Source organism: Vanacampus margaritifer, chromosome 1 (assembly GCF_051991255.1).
Source record: "Vanacampus margaritifer isolate UIUO_Vmar chromosome 1, RoL_Vmar_1.0, whole genome shotgun sequence".
Classification (NCBI taxonomy): Eukaryota; Metazoa; Chordata; class Actinopteri; order Syngnathiformes; family Syngnathidae; genus Vanacampus; species Vanacampus margaritifer.
The window spans coordinates 26,380,204-26,401,051 of NC_135432.1; the positions used below are offsets into that span (position 1 = coordinate 26,380,204).

Sequence of the window (20,848 nt, forward strand, 5' to 3'; positions counted from 1 at the left end):
GCTATCAGCAGATTTGACATGTTCCATTTGCACAAATTTCACCAAGAGTTTCTTTAAGAGTCTTTCCATTTCTGGTAGCAAATCTCCAATCATACATGCCTCTGTTTGGAACTCAATATTGAATTGATTTATTTGAGGCAGGATGAAGCTGAGGAAGTGGAGTGTGAGGAGAGTAACAGGGTCTTGAAGTCGATCATGGATGCTTTTCACTTTACCTGCCCTTTCAACATCCGCATGGCTAGCGAAGTAGCTTTTGAGTGCTTCGTACTGAGACAATGTTCTTTCAACCACTTTTTGCAGAGACAACCATCGTGTCGGACAATGCTTTAGGATTTTTTCTTGCTCGGAATTTGTAAAGTCCTGAAACTCTTTAAAATCCTCAATTCGTTTGGAACTATTTTTTAAAAAAATAAAATATATCCACCAGCAAGTCATCTATGTTTACTGGCAATGTCTTCAGTCCATCTTTGACACACAGATTGCCAAGATGACAAATGCATCCAACACTAAAAACAGCCCCATTTTTTTCTTTTACCCTAGACAAGACAGAGTTTTTCTTTCCAACCATGGTGTTGCAATTGTCGCTTTCAAATCCCACAACGTTACTCCATGGAATGTCATTTTCTTGTAAAATGTTGTCAATAACGGCAAAGATTGATGCTGCTGTGCCTGATGCCAACTCTGGTAAATCGAGGAGTCTGGTATTTGTGTTCTCCCCATCAAAGAAGTGAGCTAACACAACAAGTCGCTTTTTGGTAGTACGATCATTGCTTTCATCAATCATGAGGGTAAATGGGTGAGTTCTGCAGTACTGAATGACGTCTTGGGTGTAGCCACGTGCAAGGCTCTCCTTAACAATCATCGTAGCCTTGGTCCTCCGACATGCAAACTCCTGCAAAAATATAATATTAAAATATAAAATTTTAATTTTTGACACGTGCCATAAATGCTGATTCATTGTAGATATGAATGATAATAATAATAATAATAATAATAATAAATTACCTTAGCTGTCTGTGAATCCGGAAACATAACTTTCACCAAATCCGAGAAGTGGTCCGCAGCTGTGAAAGCAATGTTGTGCTCAGCAAGAAAATGGCAGAAAAGAATTTCCGCATTTGACGTTTTGTGGGATGCTGCAGGATTTGCGGTAGAGACGAAGTGCTTGGTTAATGGGACATGTGAATTGTTTTTTTTCACATTCTCCACGTGTCCGGCAGTTTTAAAGTGGCTCTTCAGATCGTAAAATCCACTCGCAGCAACTTTCACGTCTTTATTGCAAGGGACACAGAATGAGAATTGAGTGCCTCTTAACGATGCTTTAATCCAGCCAGCATATTCACCTTGAAGTAACTCCCATTCTTTCTGGTGTCGACCCGATCCTTGAGTTCTTCGTTTCTTACTAGGTGGCTCCTCCATGCTTGCTTCCACGATATTTACTCTATGTATATCTACGCATGCGCATGTCAGCGCATTTTTTTCCCCCCGTACAAAAGTCGGTGTACGGCGTACATGATTTGAAATGGTAAAAAAACGTATAAAATACGTATAAAACGTACAAGTTGACAGGTATTTAACTCAAGTAGAAATTAAAAGTGCAGAAAAAATACTTGCACAAATATTTGAGTACTGTGAGTGATGAGTAAACTAAGAGTGTAAGAGCCTTTTTTTTTTTTAAACTTTGCAAAGCATACACTATATTGTAAAAATACTGACATTTATCAATTATTATATATAAATTTATTATAATATTATATATTATTTAAAATAAAATGATTAAATACAGAGGATAAAGGGTTGAGGTTAAAATACCTGTAGCGGTTTAAAGATTCACAGTGAAAACGTTTTGTTTTAATTTTATTATGATAGTAAGAGTACAGATACTTGAATATAATGTTAGTCAAATACAAGTAGCTGAGTACTGTCCACTTTTGGTTATAGCTTTAGGTCATCTTGTAAAACATTCAATAGGGTTCTGTAGCTCTATAGTAATTTTCACATCTAAGCACTAAGCAGCAGTTTATGAGTTTTTTTTTTTTTACACAGGTACAAGCTATTGATCGTATGTTTACACTAGTAGGCTTCAAATCTTGAAATAAAAATCGTGACTTCAATGTGTCCAGTTTTCGCGACAATTAACAACATGAGATGAGATAGCTAGCACTGGATTACGAGCTTTGATTGTACAATAAATCTTACCTTCATACTAAAACTTCTTTCTTTCTGCCCACTTTGAGTGCTCTGCATGTCAACCAACGTTTAAGCTGTTCCACACGGTGTTTGTATATTGAACCATGTTGAAATGTTCACGCTTGGGACGTCCTCTTCCAAAATGATGCGTAAACTGGTGTGGCTACTCTGTTTGTTTGGAATTTCGGATTTGTGCACATTAATGATTAAAACGCGGCGTCATTTGAGTTCAACTCACTGTCGTTCGCTCAACCAATGAGGTTGAGCTTTAGCCCACCCAAATCCTCTAGAGCCCGCCCTCTTCTTCTACGAGTACAAATCACGGTGCTCTACGAGTACGAATCAGTTTTGCACCATTTGTAGCGAGATATTTGGTGCAAAACTCACGTGACTGGACAGCAGCAGAAAAAACACTTGTGACTCCTAGTGGCGACTTCTTTGACTACAAGTTGTCATTTCTACAGGTACAAATCATGACTTTTACAGATACAAATTTAGACTTTTTTCTACAGGTAAAAATTTTAGTTAGTTTTGCACCATATTTACCTCCATAGAAGAAGGTTTGTGTGGGGTGATCGCATGCGCCTGTCATAACAAATCCACAGCTGACTAAAGCCTTGTCATCATGATTACAGCCAATAAGAAGCAGTAACATTCAAGTGTCATTAGAGGATCAATTTAATCAGTAATATTTACATTTACAAATGCACGTTTACATGGGAGACAATCAATGTTTGAGGTACGTTTGGGGGAATAAGCATCATGATTACAATTTGAGAGTCTAATTGTCGAAGGGTGCAAGAGAGATATGCTATAATACAGGAGAAGTTCTCTGCAGGCTCACCGGATCTGGAAAAACACAACAAAATGGAAAGAGGAGTTATGTTGGAAGGCCAAGCAAACTGCCAATTTGCAGCAGTCAGGCAAGTAACCAGACCGGTGTTGCATTGGCGTTCATAAACGTGCCAAAACACAAGGTGCGCCACAGACAGAAAAGTTGGGGAAATATGTCTTCTTTTTTTTTGTTGCAAAAGTAAGAAAGGAATGGGATTGCTGTTTTCTTATCTACAGTGGAACCTCTAAAGTCAGACGCCCTCGAAGTTGAACAATTCTGAATTCAAAAACAAGTTTGAACGGAACTTCAGCATATCAGCAAAGTAAGAACATATGCATGGTTTTGGCTTTTTCATCACGATTTTTAATTTAATTTAATTTTTTTTTAAAGTAGTAACAACTCCAACAGCCTGTGTAGGAAAACAAAGCTCACCGTATACTTGTCCCATTTCTTCTCTGGGTCATACGGCTCCCAGCGGCTGGCAGGAAAGATGTGCTTGTTCTTCTCGTACCAGCTCCTTAGCACTACTTTACCTGCATGAGACTTAAGGACAAGAAAGACCATTTTGCATCTCTTCAAGACTAGGACACTCAGAACTTCTCTTTGAATGGACTCATAGCAGTTTAGGCTATTACCCACACAATAAATTCTTACAGTAAAGAATCCTATTTAGTTCATGAGCTGTACTGGCCGCATACACACAAACCACATTAGGAACTCAAACCACACCAGGAACTTATTTCAAGTTTTGAAGTGAACCGTTCCATACACCGAGATGAAATAGAAACACAGATAGCTATTACATTACAAGATGCTAAGGATTTTCTCTACCTCATCTTTCTCAACAGTGGCGTCGTTGACCAGGCGGATATCATCGTGGACGTCAAAGCTGAAGAGAGGACCTGTTAGGGTAAAGACAAATTGTCAAATTTGCCTTTGCAGAGATGATATTGCTGAAGTTCGAGAGGTATTCATTTAACTATATGGTAATTATGATGGTTTTCTACTTGAAAGTTATACATTATTAACATTTTTAATTCTTTATTTCATATTTTAACCATGTTGAAATGTTTTATAGATGTGTAGAGCAGGTGAAATAATGTTGAACTCAATTTAATTCGACTTTAACCTATCTGGTACCCTGTTTGTGTCTAAAAATTCTTTCTCAGTGTCCAGCGTGAGAACATATTCTGCCTGAGAGAGCACACACACACACACACAGTGCTAACCACTATACGATCACGGCCATGTCAAGTTCAATCTGTTGACTGAGATTTTGTTTTGGGAAAAAAGTACGAACTGGTACACTGAAGAATATGTTGTGTCTAAAAGATGAACACAGGTGCGAACTGTGTACTGAAATTCTGTTTTGTTCTCTGTTTTTCTTCTGTTATGTAACATATTGTTGTGAGAACCAATCTGTATTTCTTATTCATGATGGGAGGAGAAAAAGGCGTTCTTCTACAGACTTGGATTCTATAAAGAGCTCTCTCTCGCAAGGGAGGCGGCACGCGCACTCTTGGATGACACTCTTTACGTGATATTCAATGTGTGTGACCAGAGATTCTCTGAAATAAATCATCCTTGCAAGGAGCCTTTCTCGCAGAGAAGTCTAGCCTCCATTTTTTGGAACACGAAAAAGATGACAAATGATATCATCATTTAACAAGAACTGCACCGTATCATACTGACAGCTGTGTCTCATTTGCTTCGTTCAAGAAAGTAAAAACATTTTAGGAGCAGCTCTTAATGTCATCTATACAAGTGGGGATTTTCATGTAATGGAACTTTTAATTGAGGACCCATCTTCTATGCCCTTCTGAGCCCGAGCAGTTTTTATTAATTGCAAGTCTTTTGTTTGGGCAGTCACTGTGCATACAGAACATCATGAATCGGCGTCATCTGTCAATTTACATTACAGGCAGATTAGATGATATCTGGATCATTATCCCATTTTTTACCCAAAGATGTTTCTCTCCATACTCCTGATTGAGACCTCATATGGATCTGATGATACACCTTTTTTTTCTCCTATCTTTTGCTTGCACTGCCAGGATTCAGGTTTCAAACATGGTTGACCTCAGCTATAGAATTCAGGTGTTAAAAGAGGTGGTACTTGTACAGTAATGAAGTACTTGTACTTCGTTACTGTACCTAAGTACAGTGGAACCTCGGAGTTTGAACTTCTCAGAACTCGTACAAATCAGACTTCAACCCAAAAATATGAGTGAAAAATGCCTCGGAGTTTGCAAAGCAAGCAAAGCCGAACGTACCTTGAATGGATAGCCGAGTGAAGCCGAGCAATGGCGAATGCTCACGTTGCGGTCATTGAGACGAAGTGCTGCTCATTTCCAGTCAGAGCGTGAACACACGCGGAGGTGCTTTGTACATTCGCGAGTGCATTTTGATTTTTCTACGACAATTTTTTTCAACATGGGCCCAAAGAAAGAGAGCGGTGCCAGTGGCAGCAAAGAAAAACATACAATGCTACGAACCACAGTGGATGTATGAAGGAGATTATCGCGCCGTTGTAACTACCGTGACTACTTTTGTAAATACTGACACGGAGGACCCCCCTTTAGCTGTTCAACAACGTGCCTGACGTTAAACAACGCATCACAAGGACCGCTTAGTAGTCTAACAATATGGCCAATATAAAATACACCATTAACGCAACGTAGCATTTTTTAATCCGCTGATGCCAACACACCACAACAAAAAAGGTGAGGTATTTTTTTATTGTGTAAATACTGTACCGGGTGTACATGCAAAAAAACATAAATAAAAATTAAAATAGGATTTTTCTGTTTTTGGAGCTTGGGAACGGATTAATTGCATTTACATTATTTTCTATGAGAAAAATGTTTCGAAAGTTAAATAATTCGGACTTTGAACACTTCACAGGAACAAATTATGTTCAAACTCCGAAGTACCACTGTACTTTACTTGAGTATTTTTTATTTTGGAGACTTTTTACTTTATACTTTTCAAACTTAAATATCTTTACTTCTACTGCTTACATTTTGAAAACGGGGTCGTTACTTTCAAGGTGCGTGACGCGCAAAGCTCACCGCGTCGTGCAGCGGAAAGCAGACGAGTCGCTAATCAACAAGCACATGCATGTTTGTCAATATTGAGCAAAGTGAGCTCCCAAACGCCGCCAGATTGAACGCGTCTTACAGGGAATGGATCAGGAAGTTGTGATCGTGTTCACCGGAGGACAAAACATCATTTACAAAGCGTGTGAGCTGTCAGTCATCTCGACTGCTAGTATTTTATCATCTGGGAGCTCGTAGCAGTGAGCTATAGTAAGTCGATGTTTTATATCCCAGTCTCAAGTCTCCCACATTTTTGCTAAACTTCTCACCGGGAAGTTTTTTTTTTTTGCTTGTTTGCATTTTTCTGTACAATTCAAAGTGATGACAATGTTGACAAAGTAACAGCACTTTTACTTAAGTACTGAACACTAGTACTTTTGACATCTCTGTTTGTTAACTTACCCGATTTGCCCCTGGCTTTGGTCACGATGAAGTCGTAGAAGCTGTGGTGCTAAACAAAACAGAAAGAATTCCTAAATATTACATTTGTTATCTTTTTTTTCTAATAAAAGGTATTTAATGTCTAACCTAATGAAGGAGCACTTGGGATACTTACATGCGGGATGATCAGATCTTCTTTAATATACATCAGCTGCTCGACTCCAGCAGACCTGCACAGAGAACAATGCTTTCAATCTCAGAAAATGTCCAATTTTCCTGAAATCACCTGGCATTTCTGCAAGGGCTGAACAATTATGAAAAATGACCCAATTGTGATCGTTTTTCCCCCCTAAACATTGCTATTGCGATTTTATATGTGACTTTTTTTCAAGGTCTATGTCCCAATTTGATCTGTATTACAATGCACGATATTAGATTGAATTTACATAAATGTTTTATAAAGGCAAATTAACCACAAACTAATAACTAAACACTTGATCTACTTTTGCTAACTTACCAAACATGTTGACTTGCAGTTAGGTGTTCACTACGACGACATCAGATGACATCAATAATGCAAACAACTCTGATATGTACAAGTGGACCGCACTTAATTACCAGTGAATTCATAAATAACATTTACATAAAAATAAAAAAAATAGCAATTGATTAAATTGCTGCCTTTGTGATTTGAAAATTGCATTTCACTACATTGCGATGTCAATTTGAATTTCACCAATTGTTCAGCCCGAGTGGAAACAGAGATTCAAGATAACCAACACAAATAACACTTCATTTCCTGAAGCCAATCATTTTCATGGGGCTTTTCTTCATCAACTTTAAATCATTCATGGAGACTTAATGACTTCGTTAAATTGGAGGAGAGTAAAATTCAGAAGACGGGCCAAAGAAAATAGTTCAAGAGCTGCAACACCAAGTGTCGCTAGATCCTACTTGACAAATTCTGACTAGTTACCCTGAAGGAAAGTTTTGATATCTACATGCACCATCAACAACAAAAATCTGCAAAAACAGTTCCAAACTTCTCTGACCTGAGCTCACTGAAGTCCTTCCTTAGAACTTCCAGGGCCCTCTGCAGAAAGTTCTGCATAGTGTTTCCCTTCTTCATCTGAACAAGAAATGACAAAAATGGAGAGCGTGAAAGCAATGAAAAGACCGAAAACCTTTTCAAAACCTTTTTCATCGTGGCCCATGCGCCACCTTGACAGTCTTGCGATGGCCTGATCCATCCCAGTAACTGAAGGTAATCTCAATCTCCTCACCTGAAAGCAACAAATGAAAAACGCAAGATGAACGCGAATGTGTGCAAAAACTGTATCGGGCAAAAATGGAAGTAAATAATCCTCCAAAAAGTTGATGAGTGTTTTTGTGCATTTTGACACTCACTCTTGATCTTTTCTTGTTTGAGCTCCCACTCCTGCCTGAGCTCTTCTCTGAGACGATTCTCCTCCTCCTGGACACCAAAAGAAAATAATTCATTATAAAAGAAACCCTGTGAGGTTAAGGATGTTTAAGACCTAAAGTATATTTGTACATTTTAAATACTATCATACTGTTTTAATGATTTGTCCATAATTAACTATCCATTGCTCACTTTTCTGTAGAGACTCTAATTAACTCATTCAGTGCCATTGACGGCTATAGACGTCAAAAATTTATTTCAACTATTTCTATTAGTTTAACATTTTCCCCACTTTTGTTAACAAGAGTATGAAAACCTAGAATTTTTTTTATTGTATATTTAGAACAGGTATAAAATTTGTGATTAATTGTGAGTTAACTACTGAAGTCATGCGATTAATTACGATTAAAAATTGTAATCGCCTGACGCCTCAAATTTTTTATAATCTTTTCCTTTTTTTAAATTATGTCAGGCGATTATTTTTTTTATTTTAATTAATCGCATGACTTCACTAGTTAACTCATGATTAATCAAAATTCTATATCTGTTCTAAATGTACAATAAAAATTTTTTTTCTAGGTTTTCATACTTTTGTTAACAAAAGTGGAAAAAATGTTACACTAATAGAAATAGTTCAAATACATTTTTTACGTCTATAGGCGTCAATGGCAGTGAATGAGTTAATTAACCCTTTACATTTTCAATGTCTCATCACTGGCGAGCTACATTTAGAATCTAACCTGGCCCCTTTCTGGCACCATTGTTTTACACTAAAGGTTTTACACACCTATTACACCATTATACAGGTACAGTACAGCACTCTTTTGTATTTAACCACACCTCTCTGTCACGATCAGGAAGGAAACTTGTGTCCACATCTGGATTTTTTCCAAGCTTCTTCTTCTTTACGGGGACATCTACAAGAGAAAGATGTTTTTATTTACAGACCAGGAAGAGTTGTGTATGACGGAGGAAAAAAATTAATACCTGACACACTTCTTTCATGAAAGCAAATATTGTGCTTCTATTTGGGCTGCAGCTATCAAATACATGTTTTAGAGTCTAATTGCATTGAAGGGAAAAGCACGAGACTGCCAAAAGACGAAAAAACGCATACAAACCCATTATTTCAATAATTGGGATACAGAAATAAGTGTGAGAACATACACGCTGCTCAACGGGTATAAGAAACCAACAGAAAATCACTAAACAACTACAACAACAAAAACATTTTTATACAAGTACTTTTCTGACGTTAAAATGTTTCACACATGTTTTATTGGATCACACTTAAGTGTTCTGGTTTAAACTAATAATCAAAGGTTTGCGGTCAGAAATTGTTTGAAAAAAAAATGAAAAAACAGTGTTTTTGCTATGAGGTAGGGCTGGGCAATAAATCGAATTAATTCGATACATAGTCATTTTAAAAATCGAATCGTTAAAAATGTGCTAAATCGTGAAATTGAATTTTGTCTTTTGGATTATTAAAAGCTGCTGTTCTTATGTTCTGTTATGTTTTTCTAAGTTGTCATTTTGTGCCAGAAGGCTGGATGGGTGGTTTATAAGACATGTTTACAATAGCTACCAACTACTAAATTGTGGCATTTAAGAAAAAACTATGAATGCTAAGTTTATGTTAAAACTAATTTAGAATCAGTATACATTATTGTTGTCTGAACAGTTTGCACAGAAATTATTTTTGAATAAATGAAACCTTTAAATAAATGTTTGTTGGGTTTATTAGATTAAAATCTATTAAAATCGTAATTGCCCTGAATGTCTGTAAAAATCAAGATTTTGTTTTTTGGCCATATTGCTCGGCCCTACTATGAAGATAGTATAAAATTATTTATAAATAAAGTTTAGACATTGCTAACGTGATAAAAACCGTCCCTTTCCAAGTGACCCCATAATTTTTGAATGGTAGAGTATATGTACAATTGTGAGTTTTCAATTTTGTGAAACTGTCTGGGCGACCCTGAACTTTTGACTGGTGGTGTACCGAATTTGTCTAGTTTTGATGGCTGCAGACATCTTTAACCAGATTCACAGAATTACAACAGAATACAGATGCTCCGATTAATCGGCCACCGATCATGATCGGCCAATGTTTGTGAAAAAGTGTGCGATTGCCAATGATTTAACAAAAATTGGTAGTTGTAACACTAAAATATATCTTTTTTTACACTGAATACGTGTAATCGGTATCAGCTGAGCACACCCATGAACGATCGGTATCGGAATCTTAAAACGCTGATCGGAACACCCGTACAACAGAATGACTTTAATGTAACAGGAACCCAAAAAGGCAGACAGGACTGGGACTTGATCCGCAGCACTGTGTGTTTTAACCATCGTTAAATTAGAACTCACATTCCAGCTCTTCTTCTTCTTCTTCCTCCTCCTCCTCCTCCTCTTCCTTTTCATCATCATCCTCTTCTTCATCATCATCATCACCATCATCTTCAGGATTAAATGACAAACTGGCAATCTTCCGCTTCTGTTCTTCCTTTCTCTTTTTTTCCTTCTGCTTCTCAAGCTTGCTGCAAAGAACGTGACAAGCATCATGCGGCGAACGAATGGACGTAGCATCATGAATATACAACACATTGAACGCAAGATTTTTAACTCACAGCTGGAGCTCCTTGGATTGCTCCTTCTTTGCCAGCTGCTTCTCACGCTCCTTCACAAGAGCCTCCTGCTTGGCTTTCATATCATTCAATGTCACCAGACCTAATCAAGACATTAGAGATGAAAACATATTTACAGCACAGTACAATTTTTTTTTTGTTGGGGGGTGGGGGTGCATTTGCATGTAGAAGTTTTAGAGAAGGCATGAGTGCAACTATGTCTTTACTTGGTCGGTAAATAATGAAGAACGATTCACATACCAACTGTGCTGGACTTCAACTCTGCCTCCACAGCGTCATAGTGAGCTGAGAACTTCTTGTCGATGTTGGACTTCACCATATTGTCCTGCAAGAAGGATCCACACAATTGGAAGAAACAGATACGTTTCCTCATACAGTAGATAGAACATTGGAGACTCCATTAATGGCTATTATCTAATGTAAGTGTTCCAAACCTCTGCAATCCTCTGTTTCAGTTGTTCAAGTTGTTCCCTCTCCTTTTCTCGTTTTTTCATCAGCTGCATTGCTCTCCCAGCCTCGCTGGCGGCTCCTTTGTATTGAGCCATGTTGTTTTATTCTTTATTGAATGTTACGCCAATAAAAGTCAAAAGTGCAAATTTCAGAAAATGAAAGATACACGAATGTACAAAAAAAAAACGAAATGTTTTCCGAAATCTTGGAGCTGACTTTCTTGCGGAACACAACAATAAAAATGGCGACGGCGAAATGCATGCTGGGTACCCGAGTTGCCTTTACGTACAGCGTTAAAGCTCGTAATTATGAAAACACATCGAGTTTCTTCAAATCATAAATGGTTATCAATCGAGGAATTTGTGATTTAAAAAAATACACTTTGTTTCAAAGTTTACTTTTATTAATAGTTTTAATTAAGGTGACAATAAATGTGTTAAATAATAGGCAGTCCACTATAAATAAATACAATATATTTTTTCTTATTTTCATTCAGACACAAAACCTGCACGCTCACTCGCTGATTCACTGACTCATTCACTTCAAGTCATGCAATGTCTTTTTCTCTCATTTGATGGCAGCCTCCGTTTGACACAAAAATGGCGATTTGGCTGCAGCACAGAGCAAAAGACATACAGAAGGGTGCGATGAAGCTGTTCACAGCACACAAGCTCAAGGACCTCAGGCAGGGAAGGAAGGTGTTGCTCAGTTGTAGGCATGGAATCACAAACCTTAAGAAAGAAAGAAAATGAGGAGGAATTTTAGATCTTTAATGTCTTTCTGTCTGTCCTTCTGTCTGTCCTTCTGTCTGTCTATCTATCTATCTATCTATCTATCTATCTATCTATCTATCTATCTATCTATCTATCTATCTATCTGCAGTGGTTATAAAAAGTCTACACACCCCTGTCTGTCCATACGTCAGTCCTTCCATCTGCTGTATCTATCCCGAGAGAACAGTATCCCATGTGGTAAATAATGTACTGTTCTACCATCATACCAGACGTGTAGACAGGCAAAAATTGCCAAGAAGGTGCCACAGAGGAAAGCAAAGGGCACAGCCAACAACAAGGAGAGGAAACGATACGTCCATACACGAGTCTTCTCAAAGCCAACAGCACTGTAAAGTGACACTGCTGTCTCTGGTAGAACATCGCTGACCACCACCTATACACAGGAAACAACATACATTTTACTTGTTCAATTTGATAATTCAATTTAGCCTATTCGATGTGTTGATTCTGCTAGCAATTAACCTTTTGTATTTAGTTTTGGAGTCAAAAAGTGAAACAATAAAAATAGATTTTGGAGCCATCATTCGTCAACATGAGGTAGTAGAAGAGCATAACTTCTTCCATCTTATCAGAAATATATATTGAGCACTGGAAAAATTTAATAACTAAAATACTGCCTTGTTTGACTTTGAATTTTACATGTACGGCCAGTAATAGAAACAATGCAAGAACATGCAGCATCAAAAGGCCTCAATACATACAGATAAATATGACATGTACACACATGAGACCTTTAGGTGCTGGTTGATACCATAAGGGTCCCTGTTGACAGTTTGGGCGTGTGGAGGCGCGGCCTGGGTGGCGCGAGGAGCATCTGCACGTGCACTGAGCATAGGAGTTGTGGCTTTGGATGCAAACTCCGGAGGAGGAGGAGGAATGTTTATCTGTTCCCCTGCCACATCATCATCTTCATCACTGTCACTGACGGGGCACTCCACTGTACAGTCATCAGTCGCCATCGTCATCCTCACTGCGGGGGAGAGGGGTAGGAAGAATGCGCAAGCAAACTGAATTTTAGACATCATCTGATCCCGCCGTGTTTCCTGCATACACACACATACACAGCCTCCTTGCAGACAGACACGGGGGGTGTAAGTGGCACTACCACCTGTTCTCAAGACCCTAAAAAAGAAGTCACAGCAAAATCTGTAAATAGCCAAGGCTTATTTTGAAATGACGCATCTAATTTGATCTTTCTGCAGGCAAGTGATTACAATCAGAGTTAGAAATGAGGATTTTTCTTGTACTGGACTAGTTTGTTGAGTTTAATCCTGCCTTGGACTATTTAGGAAAGCCTCACATTGATATGCTGCAGTTGATTTTTGAAGCTCAATTAAAGATGACTACAACCACGCGCATGTGTCGGATTTTGTTGACATTTAACATTTTCAATTTATATTTTTACTGTTTTTGAATTTACTTATAGGTATATAGATGCCATATAACTATGTGTAGTTAAATGAATAACACTGTGATAATGATTTTGTGAAATATATTGGAACCTCTCACTCCCTGCCAGCTCTTGAGATAAGAATGTGTATGTTTTAAAAGTTGTCAAAGTCTCATGTCATTAGTCATTTGGTCGTAAAAACTGAAGGTCCAAGGTCAAAGCCTGTCTACATCATTTCTCCGAAGCTGGTGGGGAGCTGAGATGATCATATCAGTATCTTGCGCCTGCCTATTAAAAACACTAACTCTTTGTCAAATGTAAGAGGCGGAGAGAACCTTTTCTACTAGTATAAAGCGACTGGGTGTTTCCATATTCTACACACTGGGATCTTAACATCACTTTTCGAATGTAAGCTTTTTTCCTGTTTCTTAAGAGCTCTTAATAAAATACTTGCAAGGGAAACTTTTTCATGAGATCTCAATTCTGATTTATTTAAACACGCAAAAGATTACACTTAATAAAGTAATCAAATAATGCCTACAATTTACACCCATATAAATTGTAATCCATAGGTCTGTTAAGAAGTTAGTGGTGCATATATAATCCAGCAGCATCAACAGTTGATAGGATGCCCAACATACCTTAATCCCGTGTCCGAGATGAGCTCACTAATCCAAAATGCCACAGAACAGATTTAGCCTATGAAAGGAGACCAACACTGTAGATATACACACATAGTGGCTAACGTGCTATTGTGGTGTGATGCCCATTTTTTTTCACTTGGGTGTGCACTGGGTGTTTGTGGGCAGAGCTTATTTTAGGTGGATGGAAGGATGAGTCCATAAAATCAGGTTGCAACACAAGTGGACGCTAGAATTGGGTGGAGAGGTGGGAGTGCTCATCAGGAATTAAGGGAGCGCAAACAGCAACAATTGTTTAAGAAGTGCACAAATACACACTTCCTTTTTTTTTTTAGTTTTTTTTGATGACTTTGATTACACATAGCCAAACAATCATTGACACCTATGGGAAATTCAGTCTTCAGTGAAACTTTATTTTAGCAAACCGTAGTACCAGGAGATACTTCACACAGGTGAAGGCAGGAGCCAAAATTCAAACTCTGAACCTCAGAAATGTAAGCCAGATGAGCTAAACTCACATTATATGTATATATATATATATATATATATATATATATATAGAGAGAGAGAGAGAGAGAGAGAGAGAGAGAGAGAGAGAGAGAGAAACACACACACACAGGAATACTGTATAAACATCTTCATTAAATACACTGACAACACTATAAAAGTCATCACTCCATCTTTTATTTTCATCACAGTTTCTTCCACCACACATACTGTAATTTTACACTTTAAATCTAGTGATTTTTAACAGTGATTTTAAATAAAAGGTTGCTTTCATTGCGTAAACGAGATTACATTTATGTTTCTGTGAAAAGTCAACTAAGAGGGTCGCAATGCATGTCAAACCATCTCAAATGTTTGGAATCAAAGTACAGGTAGATAACATCATGGACCTTTTGATCATGTACTGTGGATGTCTATGCTGTACTTATATATATGTTTTAGTGTGTGTGAGTGTAGTTGCTAGTTAGAAGTGAGTCCCTAAACTTAGTTGCCATAGTCACAGTTAAAGCCAGAAGAAGTCACATGAGTTCTCCCCTGACACGAGGGCAGTTTTGGCTCTTGCACAGCTTGAAGGAAGCCAAGAAAAGCCATTTACCGGTAATTCTTTCAAAGGCAAACCTGAGTCAGCCAATCTTAACTCTGCAAAGCCCTGAGTTTTGCCTTGTTGGCCATGTATCACATATGAAAGGGAATGTTTTTTTGTTTGTGTGTGTTTTGTCATATCACTGCATGCTATTTCATATATTGACATATTGTAGCTGCAAACAGCAATGTCAATGCAAACATCTTTTCATGTCACATATTGTAAAAAGACTTGAAATGAAGAGAAGAATGAAAGTAAAACGAACACAGAGGCACTCCTTGACACAGGCCTCAGATTGGCTGTCTTGTTTTCTTCCTTCAATAATGAACAGAATTTGCTTTTTCAAAACCTGCCACTAGAGGATAGTCTTTTGCTGACATGAGCATGCCAACCACTTTGTTTCCACATCACGAATAACATCTATGAAGAAGTATTAAGGCCATATACTAATGGGAGAAAAATGCCACAAGACTATTCAAAGACTTACAAGAATAAAGATGAAATGCTAAATCGGGCATCATTAATAAAGTTGTGATTTGTGAGAAATGAATATTACAAGAACAAACTGAATATATAGTTATTTGGGGGGGATTTTACGGACTTAAGTTGGGTTCTTTTCAATGTAAATAAGCTTCTTTTGCTTTATTATGAAAAATAAATAAATATATAAATACAATTTCCAGCTTAAATTTGGAAAAGTTTCCATTTCCCCCCCTCTTCAGCATGGCCCTAATATTCCTTCATAACCAACTCATCCCTTGTTCTCCCAAACAGGAGACCAAAACCAGTTTTACACATTTGGAAAAAAAAGAGACCAAAACCATCTGAAAAACACACAAGACACACTGCAATACAGCACCATGTGGCACTATGAGATGGCACAGACGTAAATATATACATTTATCCTAAAAATAAATCAAGATTTTCCCAGAATGCATGACAGCATATTCATTCTCAACCTTTAAATCTATACTTTGAATCATCCATCCAGTTTTAGGGCATGTCAGTCCACTGGCCGGAAAAGGGCCCGTCCTCGGATACCAAAGCCCACTTTTTTGGCAGTCGGGGCAGCTTGAGAGAGTGGAGAAGAAGAGGAGCCGGATGAGGAAGAAAGAGGAGCAACAGGGGGAGCAGCGGCTGCGAGGGTTGGTGGCTGCATGGGAGGCTGTCGAGACAAGAGCTCCTTGAACACAGAGTTCATCTGGCGACTGATCATATCCTGAGAGTGGCAGGGGGCGGGGCCAGAATGGGACATAGACAGGAAATAGAGTATTAAAATGACAAATTGTTTTATTCTAAGTATTTGCTTTAAATTCTGCACTAAGCAAAGCCTGAAGGAGAACAGCTGCAAATGGACGTTCGGATATTTCAAGACAACAATCCGGATGAATGAGAACATTCACAGGTATATACGGTATGGACAAAAGTATTGAGACTCGGTTTAAAAAAGGTTGGTAACCGCTGCTCTGAATAATAAGTTGCCATACATAAACTACATCATCATGCACTTATAATATTTTGTAATAAAAAATAGATAGTAACAAAAACAAAAGTAAAAATATTATTTGACTGTGAAAACAATCAGTTCAATTGAGCTACCAACCTTGTCAACTGATGGCCTGTCTGCCTGACCAAATGCTGGTTTGTCCACAGGTTTGAAGCCTGCCTGTCTCACAGTGTCCAGCGTGTGTCTTCGTTCCTGAGACCTGAGACACAAAAACATTTTTCCTCTTTAACGAGACAAAAACAAGCATTGTGTCCTCTTGGTGGTGTTTTTTCTGTCTATGTAACTTACCGTATTTTCCGCACTAAAACCTTTAATTTTCTCAAAAACCGACAGCGCGCCTTATAATCCGATGAACCTTTTATGTGGACCAATATTGGTTAAATAAAATCCATCTAATGGATGCTTAAAGCAACCCCAGCTACTTCAGTATCCTTCTATTCTATGCGCCTTATAATGCGGTGCGCCTTATATATGGAAACAGTTTTTAAATAATAGGCTATTCATTGAAGGTGCGCCTTATATTCCGATGCACCTTATAGTGCGAAAAATACAGTATATGTGATACGAGTATGAATAAAAGTTAAAAAACAACAACAAGAAAACAGTTACATCATCATCCCGTGGAGTTCTGCTTGCAGTTTCTTACAAACGTACTTTGCACTCTCTGACTTCCTGCAAGGACTCCAGCAAATCAGCTTCTCTTTCTGCCAAGTCAAGGATTGTGCATCTCTCACATGCTATTTTCAAAGAGAAGGAGAGGAGCCGCTCAAATTGGTGTGTTCACACTCACAAGGGTGTAAAACCCTCATTTTAAACTGCGCCTTGCAAGCTGAGTGCGAAAATACAAAAACAAAGTCTAATCTAACCCTAACCCTGCGCAGATTTAGACTGTGCCTCGTGCCAGACTTGAGCTGCTGACAAAAATAGAGCCCTGAGGATATAGTTTAGTGGCTTTGGTGGTTATTTATTTTTGCATCAGCATATCAGTAGGGTTAGACTAACACTGTCTCGTGGCGGTCTAAACTTAGCTCATGATGTTTTCTATTAGTAGGGATGTAACGATAACGGCTATATCGTGATATTGCAATATTAAAACTGCTGCGATATCGTCGTCGTCATCTCACAATATTAAAGGCAGCACATCTGTTAAAAAAATCTGGTTGATTTCTCTTTGTGCAGTTCTAGCACCTATGGTGGCTATTTTTTTTAGTGCCGTTTAATTTTCATACAGCATGTTTTGACCCTTCTATGTTTAAATCCACGCTAATGGTCAGATGAAGGGGAACATAAGATGCTTGTGAAGCGAGTCAATATGTAAAGGGAACTCAATTTGTGCGTGCATTAGCAAGTAAGTGCTTCAATATTAAGTGTTATTAGAGATTCTAGGTTGTTTATATGCATTGCTGTTATGTACAAAAGCGCAATATTGTGCTTTATTATTTTTTTTAGTATGATGTCTTTTTTTTAATTTTTATAATATTGTGATCTTTTTCTAATACCGCCAACCTCCCCACAATATTGTGATAATATCGTATTGTGATGATTGGATATCGTTACATCCCTACCTATTAGTGCAGGGGTGGCCAAGTTCGGTCATCGAGAGCCACTATCCAGCCTGTTTTCCATGTTTCTCTCCAGTAACACACCTGATTCATGATCAGGTTCGTTATCAAGCTTCTGCAAAGCGTGCTGATGAGCTGGACATTAGATTCAGCTGCTCTGAAGGAGAGATACATGGAAAATAGGCAGGATAGGGGCTCTTGAGGACCGAACTTGGCCACCCCTGTATTAGTGGATGATCTGCTTCAAAATGATAGTAAGAGCCAACATCAAAGGATCAAAACGCTATGTCTTTATGAACGCTTGGCCGCCACAAGACGCTGAGATAGCCAATCACAGCTAACCCTTTCCAAATTCAATTGAAGGAGAACAGCAAACCAATCTGAGTAAATTTTATTTACATATAGATTAATAACGCAAAATCCAGCCGTCTCATCTTCCATCTGTTATGGACCAACTAGAATAGCTTGAAAAAGAGCATCCTGGGCATTTCTAACTCAAATTATCTTGCTGTGGCAGCCGCATGGGACCTTTAAATGAACATGGGGCTCCTCAATTTTATTTTGAGAACACTGCTGCTTCACGACTTCTCAAATGGTGCGGGGTTTCTTAGTCAATACATTTTATAAGGCTTGTCAGGTGTGAGTACGTCTTACACTGGCAGGTGGCGTGCAGCCGGGGAGGTTGGTGGTTTTCGACCGGGACTTCCATCACTTCCTCTCTGTCGCCCAGGCAATGACGCGCCATCACTGTTCACCCGCATACTGTTGAAAAGCGCACAAAGAAAGGTTAGAAGTTTTTGATTGAAACAATTCTAGTTGGAACAGAACATTTGCATCTCCTGTAAATATGTAAAATAAATTGCGATGGGCTCAGGCATTTCTGATATGCTGGGAGAACCAACATTATTAGTTCTTACAGCATCACTGTTATCTTATTGTATTGTGTAAGTCATCCAAGTAAATATTCATAGTTCAGAGTGCTCATTTCCCACATTTTGTTGTATTTTTTTGGAACTGAACAATGACTATGAACAATATATGACAAACAAAATACATAACATATTTCATAATGGTAGTGCTAATATATATATGCATAAGAACTGAAAATTAAATTCACACAAATAATTGCGATATAGGCTTTACTCTACATACAGTATAATTGAATAGACAACGGTTCCATTGTGATGGGAAGGTCTTATAAATATACAATACAAGCAACATTCAGAATATAAAAATGTGGCATTACTTAATCTGTGATCCTCTAGTGCATTCTTATCTAGCTGTATGACTGATTTAGACTTGCCACATTTGCAAGCAAATGGTCAAACAATTGATGCAATGCTTTTTATTAGCCTACTATGTATGTTTCCACTTAGGAAAAAATGAATAAATACATGTGTAATTAGCTAAACCTGAGTGCAATCACCATGTTTTGTATTTAATTCTGTATTTCATGACTCAAATGTTTATCTTGTTGAAAAAATAGGTGCGTGTGTTTATACCGAACGGTGTTCTCTGTATGAGGATCATCTGCTGACAGATTTCCAGTGCTGCCGCCACCACCTCCTCCCCCTCCTCCTTCATCTCTTTTCCCTTTCTCTGACCTGCAGGAGGAGAAAAGAAATGTTACTTTCACAATATGAACTGTATGAGATGATACTTCCTTTCAGATGAAAAGACAAAATATCGGTTCTTCTTTCAATTCTGATCCAACTTCTCTTAGGATACAGAATTTAGATTGTTTATAAATGTATATAAATCCTTTAATGATTGTTACTGTCTATAAATAACGTGCATTTAGCATAGATGCATGGTTATACTAAAACTTGAGATATTCTTTTGAAAGTGCTTGAAATTGATCTGGGAAAAGGTGTAGTTCATGATTTTAACAAAATTTAGTAAATAAATATTTTAAAACAGCATTAATTGTTCACTTTGCTCTCTCTTTCACTGAGTGAAAGCCATTGAAACCCATTTGATTACTTTCTTGCTATTGTTGGTAGACAAAACATATAATATAAGAAAAAGAAAGAAAAATATAACATGATCTTGGTTCTTAAAGTGCTCACCCTTCCAAGACACTGATGTACTTGTGTGGGATAAGACCTTTGACCCCTCCTGCTTCACCCCTCCACCAATCAGAAGAGGCCTTGCTGTGAAGAAGAAGTAGTTCTCCCTGCTTGAACGATAGCTCTGCCGGAGATCTCGCTGAGTAGTCGAACATTGCCACGGCCTCCCATTCTGTACACGCAATACATGAAAAACACACACACGCACTCCTTATGATTTGCAGTCATAGTCTAAAATGTAATTCCAAAAAGGATCAAAGGGAGGCTATATTTATTGTCATATCTGTAAATGTAACTGTATATGTGTGTGTGTGTGGTGTGCGTGTTTTTGCACCACTCGTCCTTGTGGGGACATTTTGGTGGTCCCCACTATTCCAGACCTCTTTTTGAGGGTCAAGACTTGGTTTTAGAGTTTAGGTTTGAATTAGGTTTTGGTTAAGGGTTAGGGTTAGGCAATCAGTTGTGATGGTTAACTTTAGGTTAAGGGGCTAGGAAATGCATTACGTCAATGGAATGTCCCCACCAGGATAGTAAAACAAATGTGTGTGTGTGTGTGTGTGTGTGTGTGTGTGCATGTGTTCTCCTCACCATCTTCACTAGGCAGATGTTCAGCCTCTACATCTCCCTCCTCTGTGATTGGTTCACTGCAAACAAACACAAACCAAAAGTTGAGTTTGGGGGTATTTTTCTCTTCTGGCTATAAACGACAATCACAGGTCTCCTTTGAAGGATACTTCACTTTTTTTTTTTTTAAACACAATTCTGAA

The 20,848-nt window shown here is 38.1% G+C and overlaps 3 protein-coding genes across 4 annotated transcripts in view; all 3 read right to left on the reverse strand.

The window, feature by feature from the left end:
- Positions 1–2,850: 2,850 nt before the first annotated feature.
- fam50a (family with sequence similarity 50 member A) lies at positions 2,851–11,282 on the reverse strand. Its single transcript, XM_077552027.1, has 13 exons — positions 11,013–11,282; positions 10,819–10,903; positions 10,561–10,660; positions 10,301–10,470; positions 8,768–8,844; positions 7,912–7,978; positions 7,726–7,787; positions 7,557–7,633; positions 6,680–6,734; positions 6,526–6,574; positions 3,857–3,927; positions 3,458–3,568; positions 2,851–3,039 (listed from the first exon to the last, which is right to left on the reverse strand). The coding sequence occupies exons 1-13, from the start codon at positions 11,121–11,123 to the stop codon at positions 3,031–3,033; spliced, it is 1,044 nt and encodes a 347-aa protein (XP_077408153.1). The 5' UTR covers positions 11,124–11,282; the 3' UTR covers positions 2,851–3,030.
- Positions 11,283–11,575: 293 nt separating this feature from the next.
- On the reverse strand, positions 11,576–12,787 carry cav4b (caveolin 4b). The gene is made up of 3 exons (XM_077542696.1): positions 12,554–12,787; positions 12,029–12,195; positions 11,576–11,759 (listed from the first exon to the last, which is right to left on the reverse strand). Exons 1-3 carry the CDS (start codon positions 12,785–12,787, stop codon positions 11,576–11,578), a joined length of 585 nt encoding a protein of 194 aa, XP_077398822.1.
- Positions 12,788–14,515: 1,728 nt separating this feature from the next.
- The window catches only part of arhgap4b (Rho GTPase activating protein 4b), a 33,440-nt gene continuing 27,107 nt past the window's right edge, over positions 14,516–20,848 (reverse strand). For both annotated transcript variants that reach the window (XM_077543741.1, XM_077543732.1), the window contains exons 19-24: positions 20,670–20,725; positions 20,082–20,253; positions 19,515–19,616; positions 18,667–18,774; positions 16,547–16,649; positions 14,516–16,162 (exon numbers count right to left, since the gene is read on the reverse strand). In XM_077543741.1, coding sequence (XP_077399867.1) covers positions 15,947–16,162; positions 16,547–16,649; positions 18,667–18,774; positions 19,515–19,616; positions 20,082–20,253; positions 20,670–20,725 — 757 coding nt within the window. In that variant the 3' untranslated portion in view covers positions 14,516–15,946. The remainder of the gene's footprint in view (positions 16,163–16,546; positions 16,650–18,666; positions 18,775–19,514; positions 19,617–20,081; positions 20,254–20,669; positions 20,726–20,848) is intronic.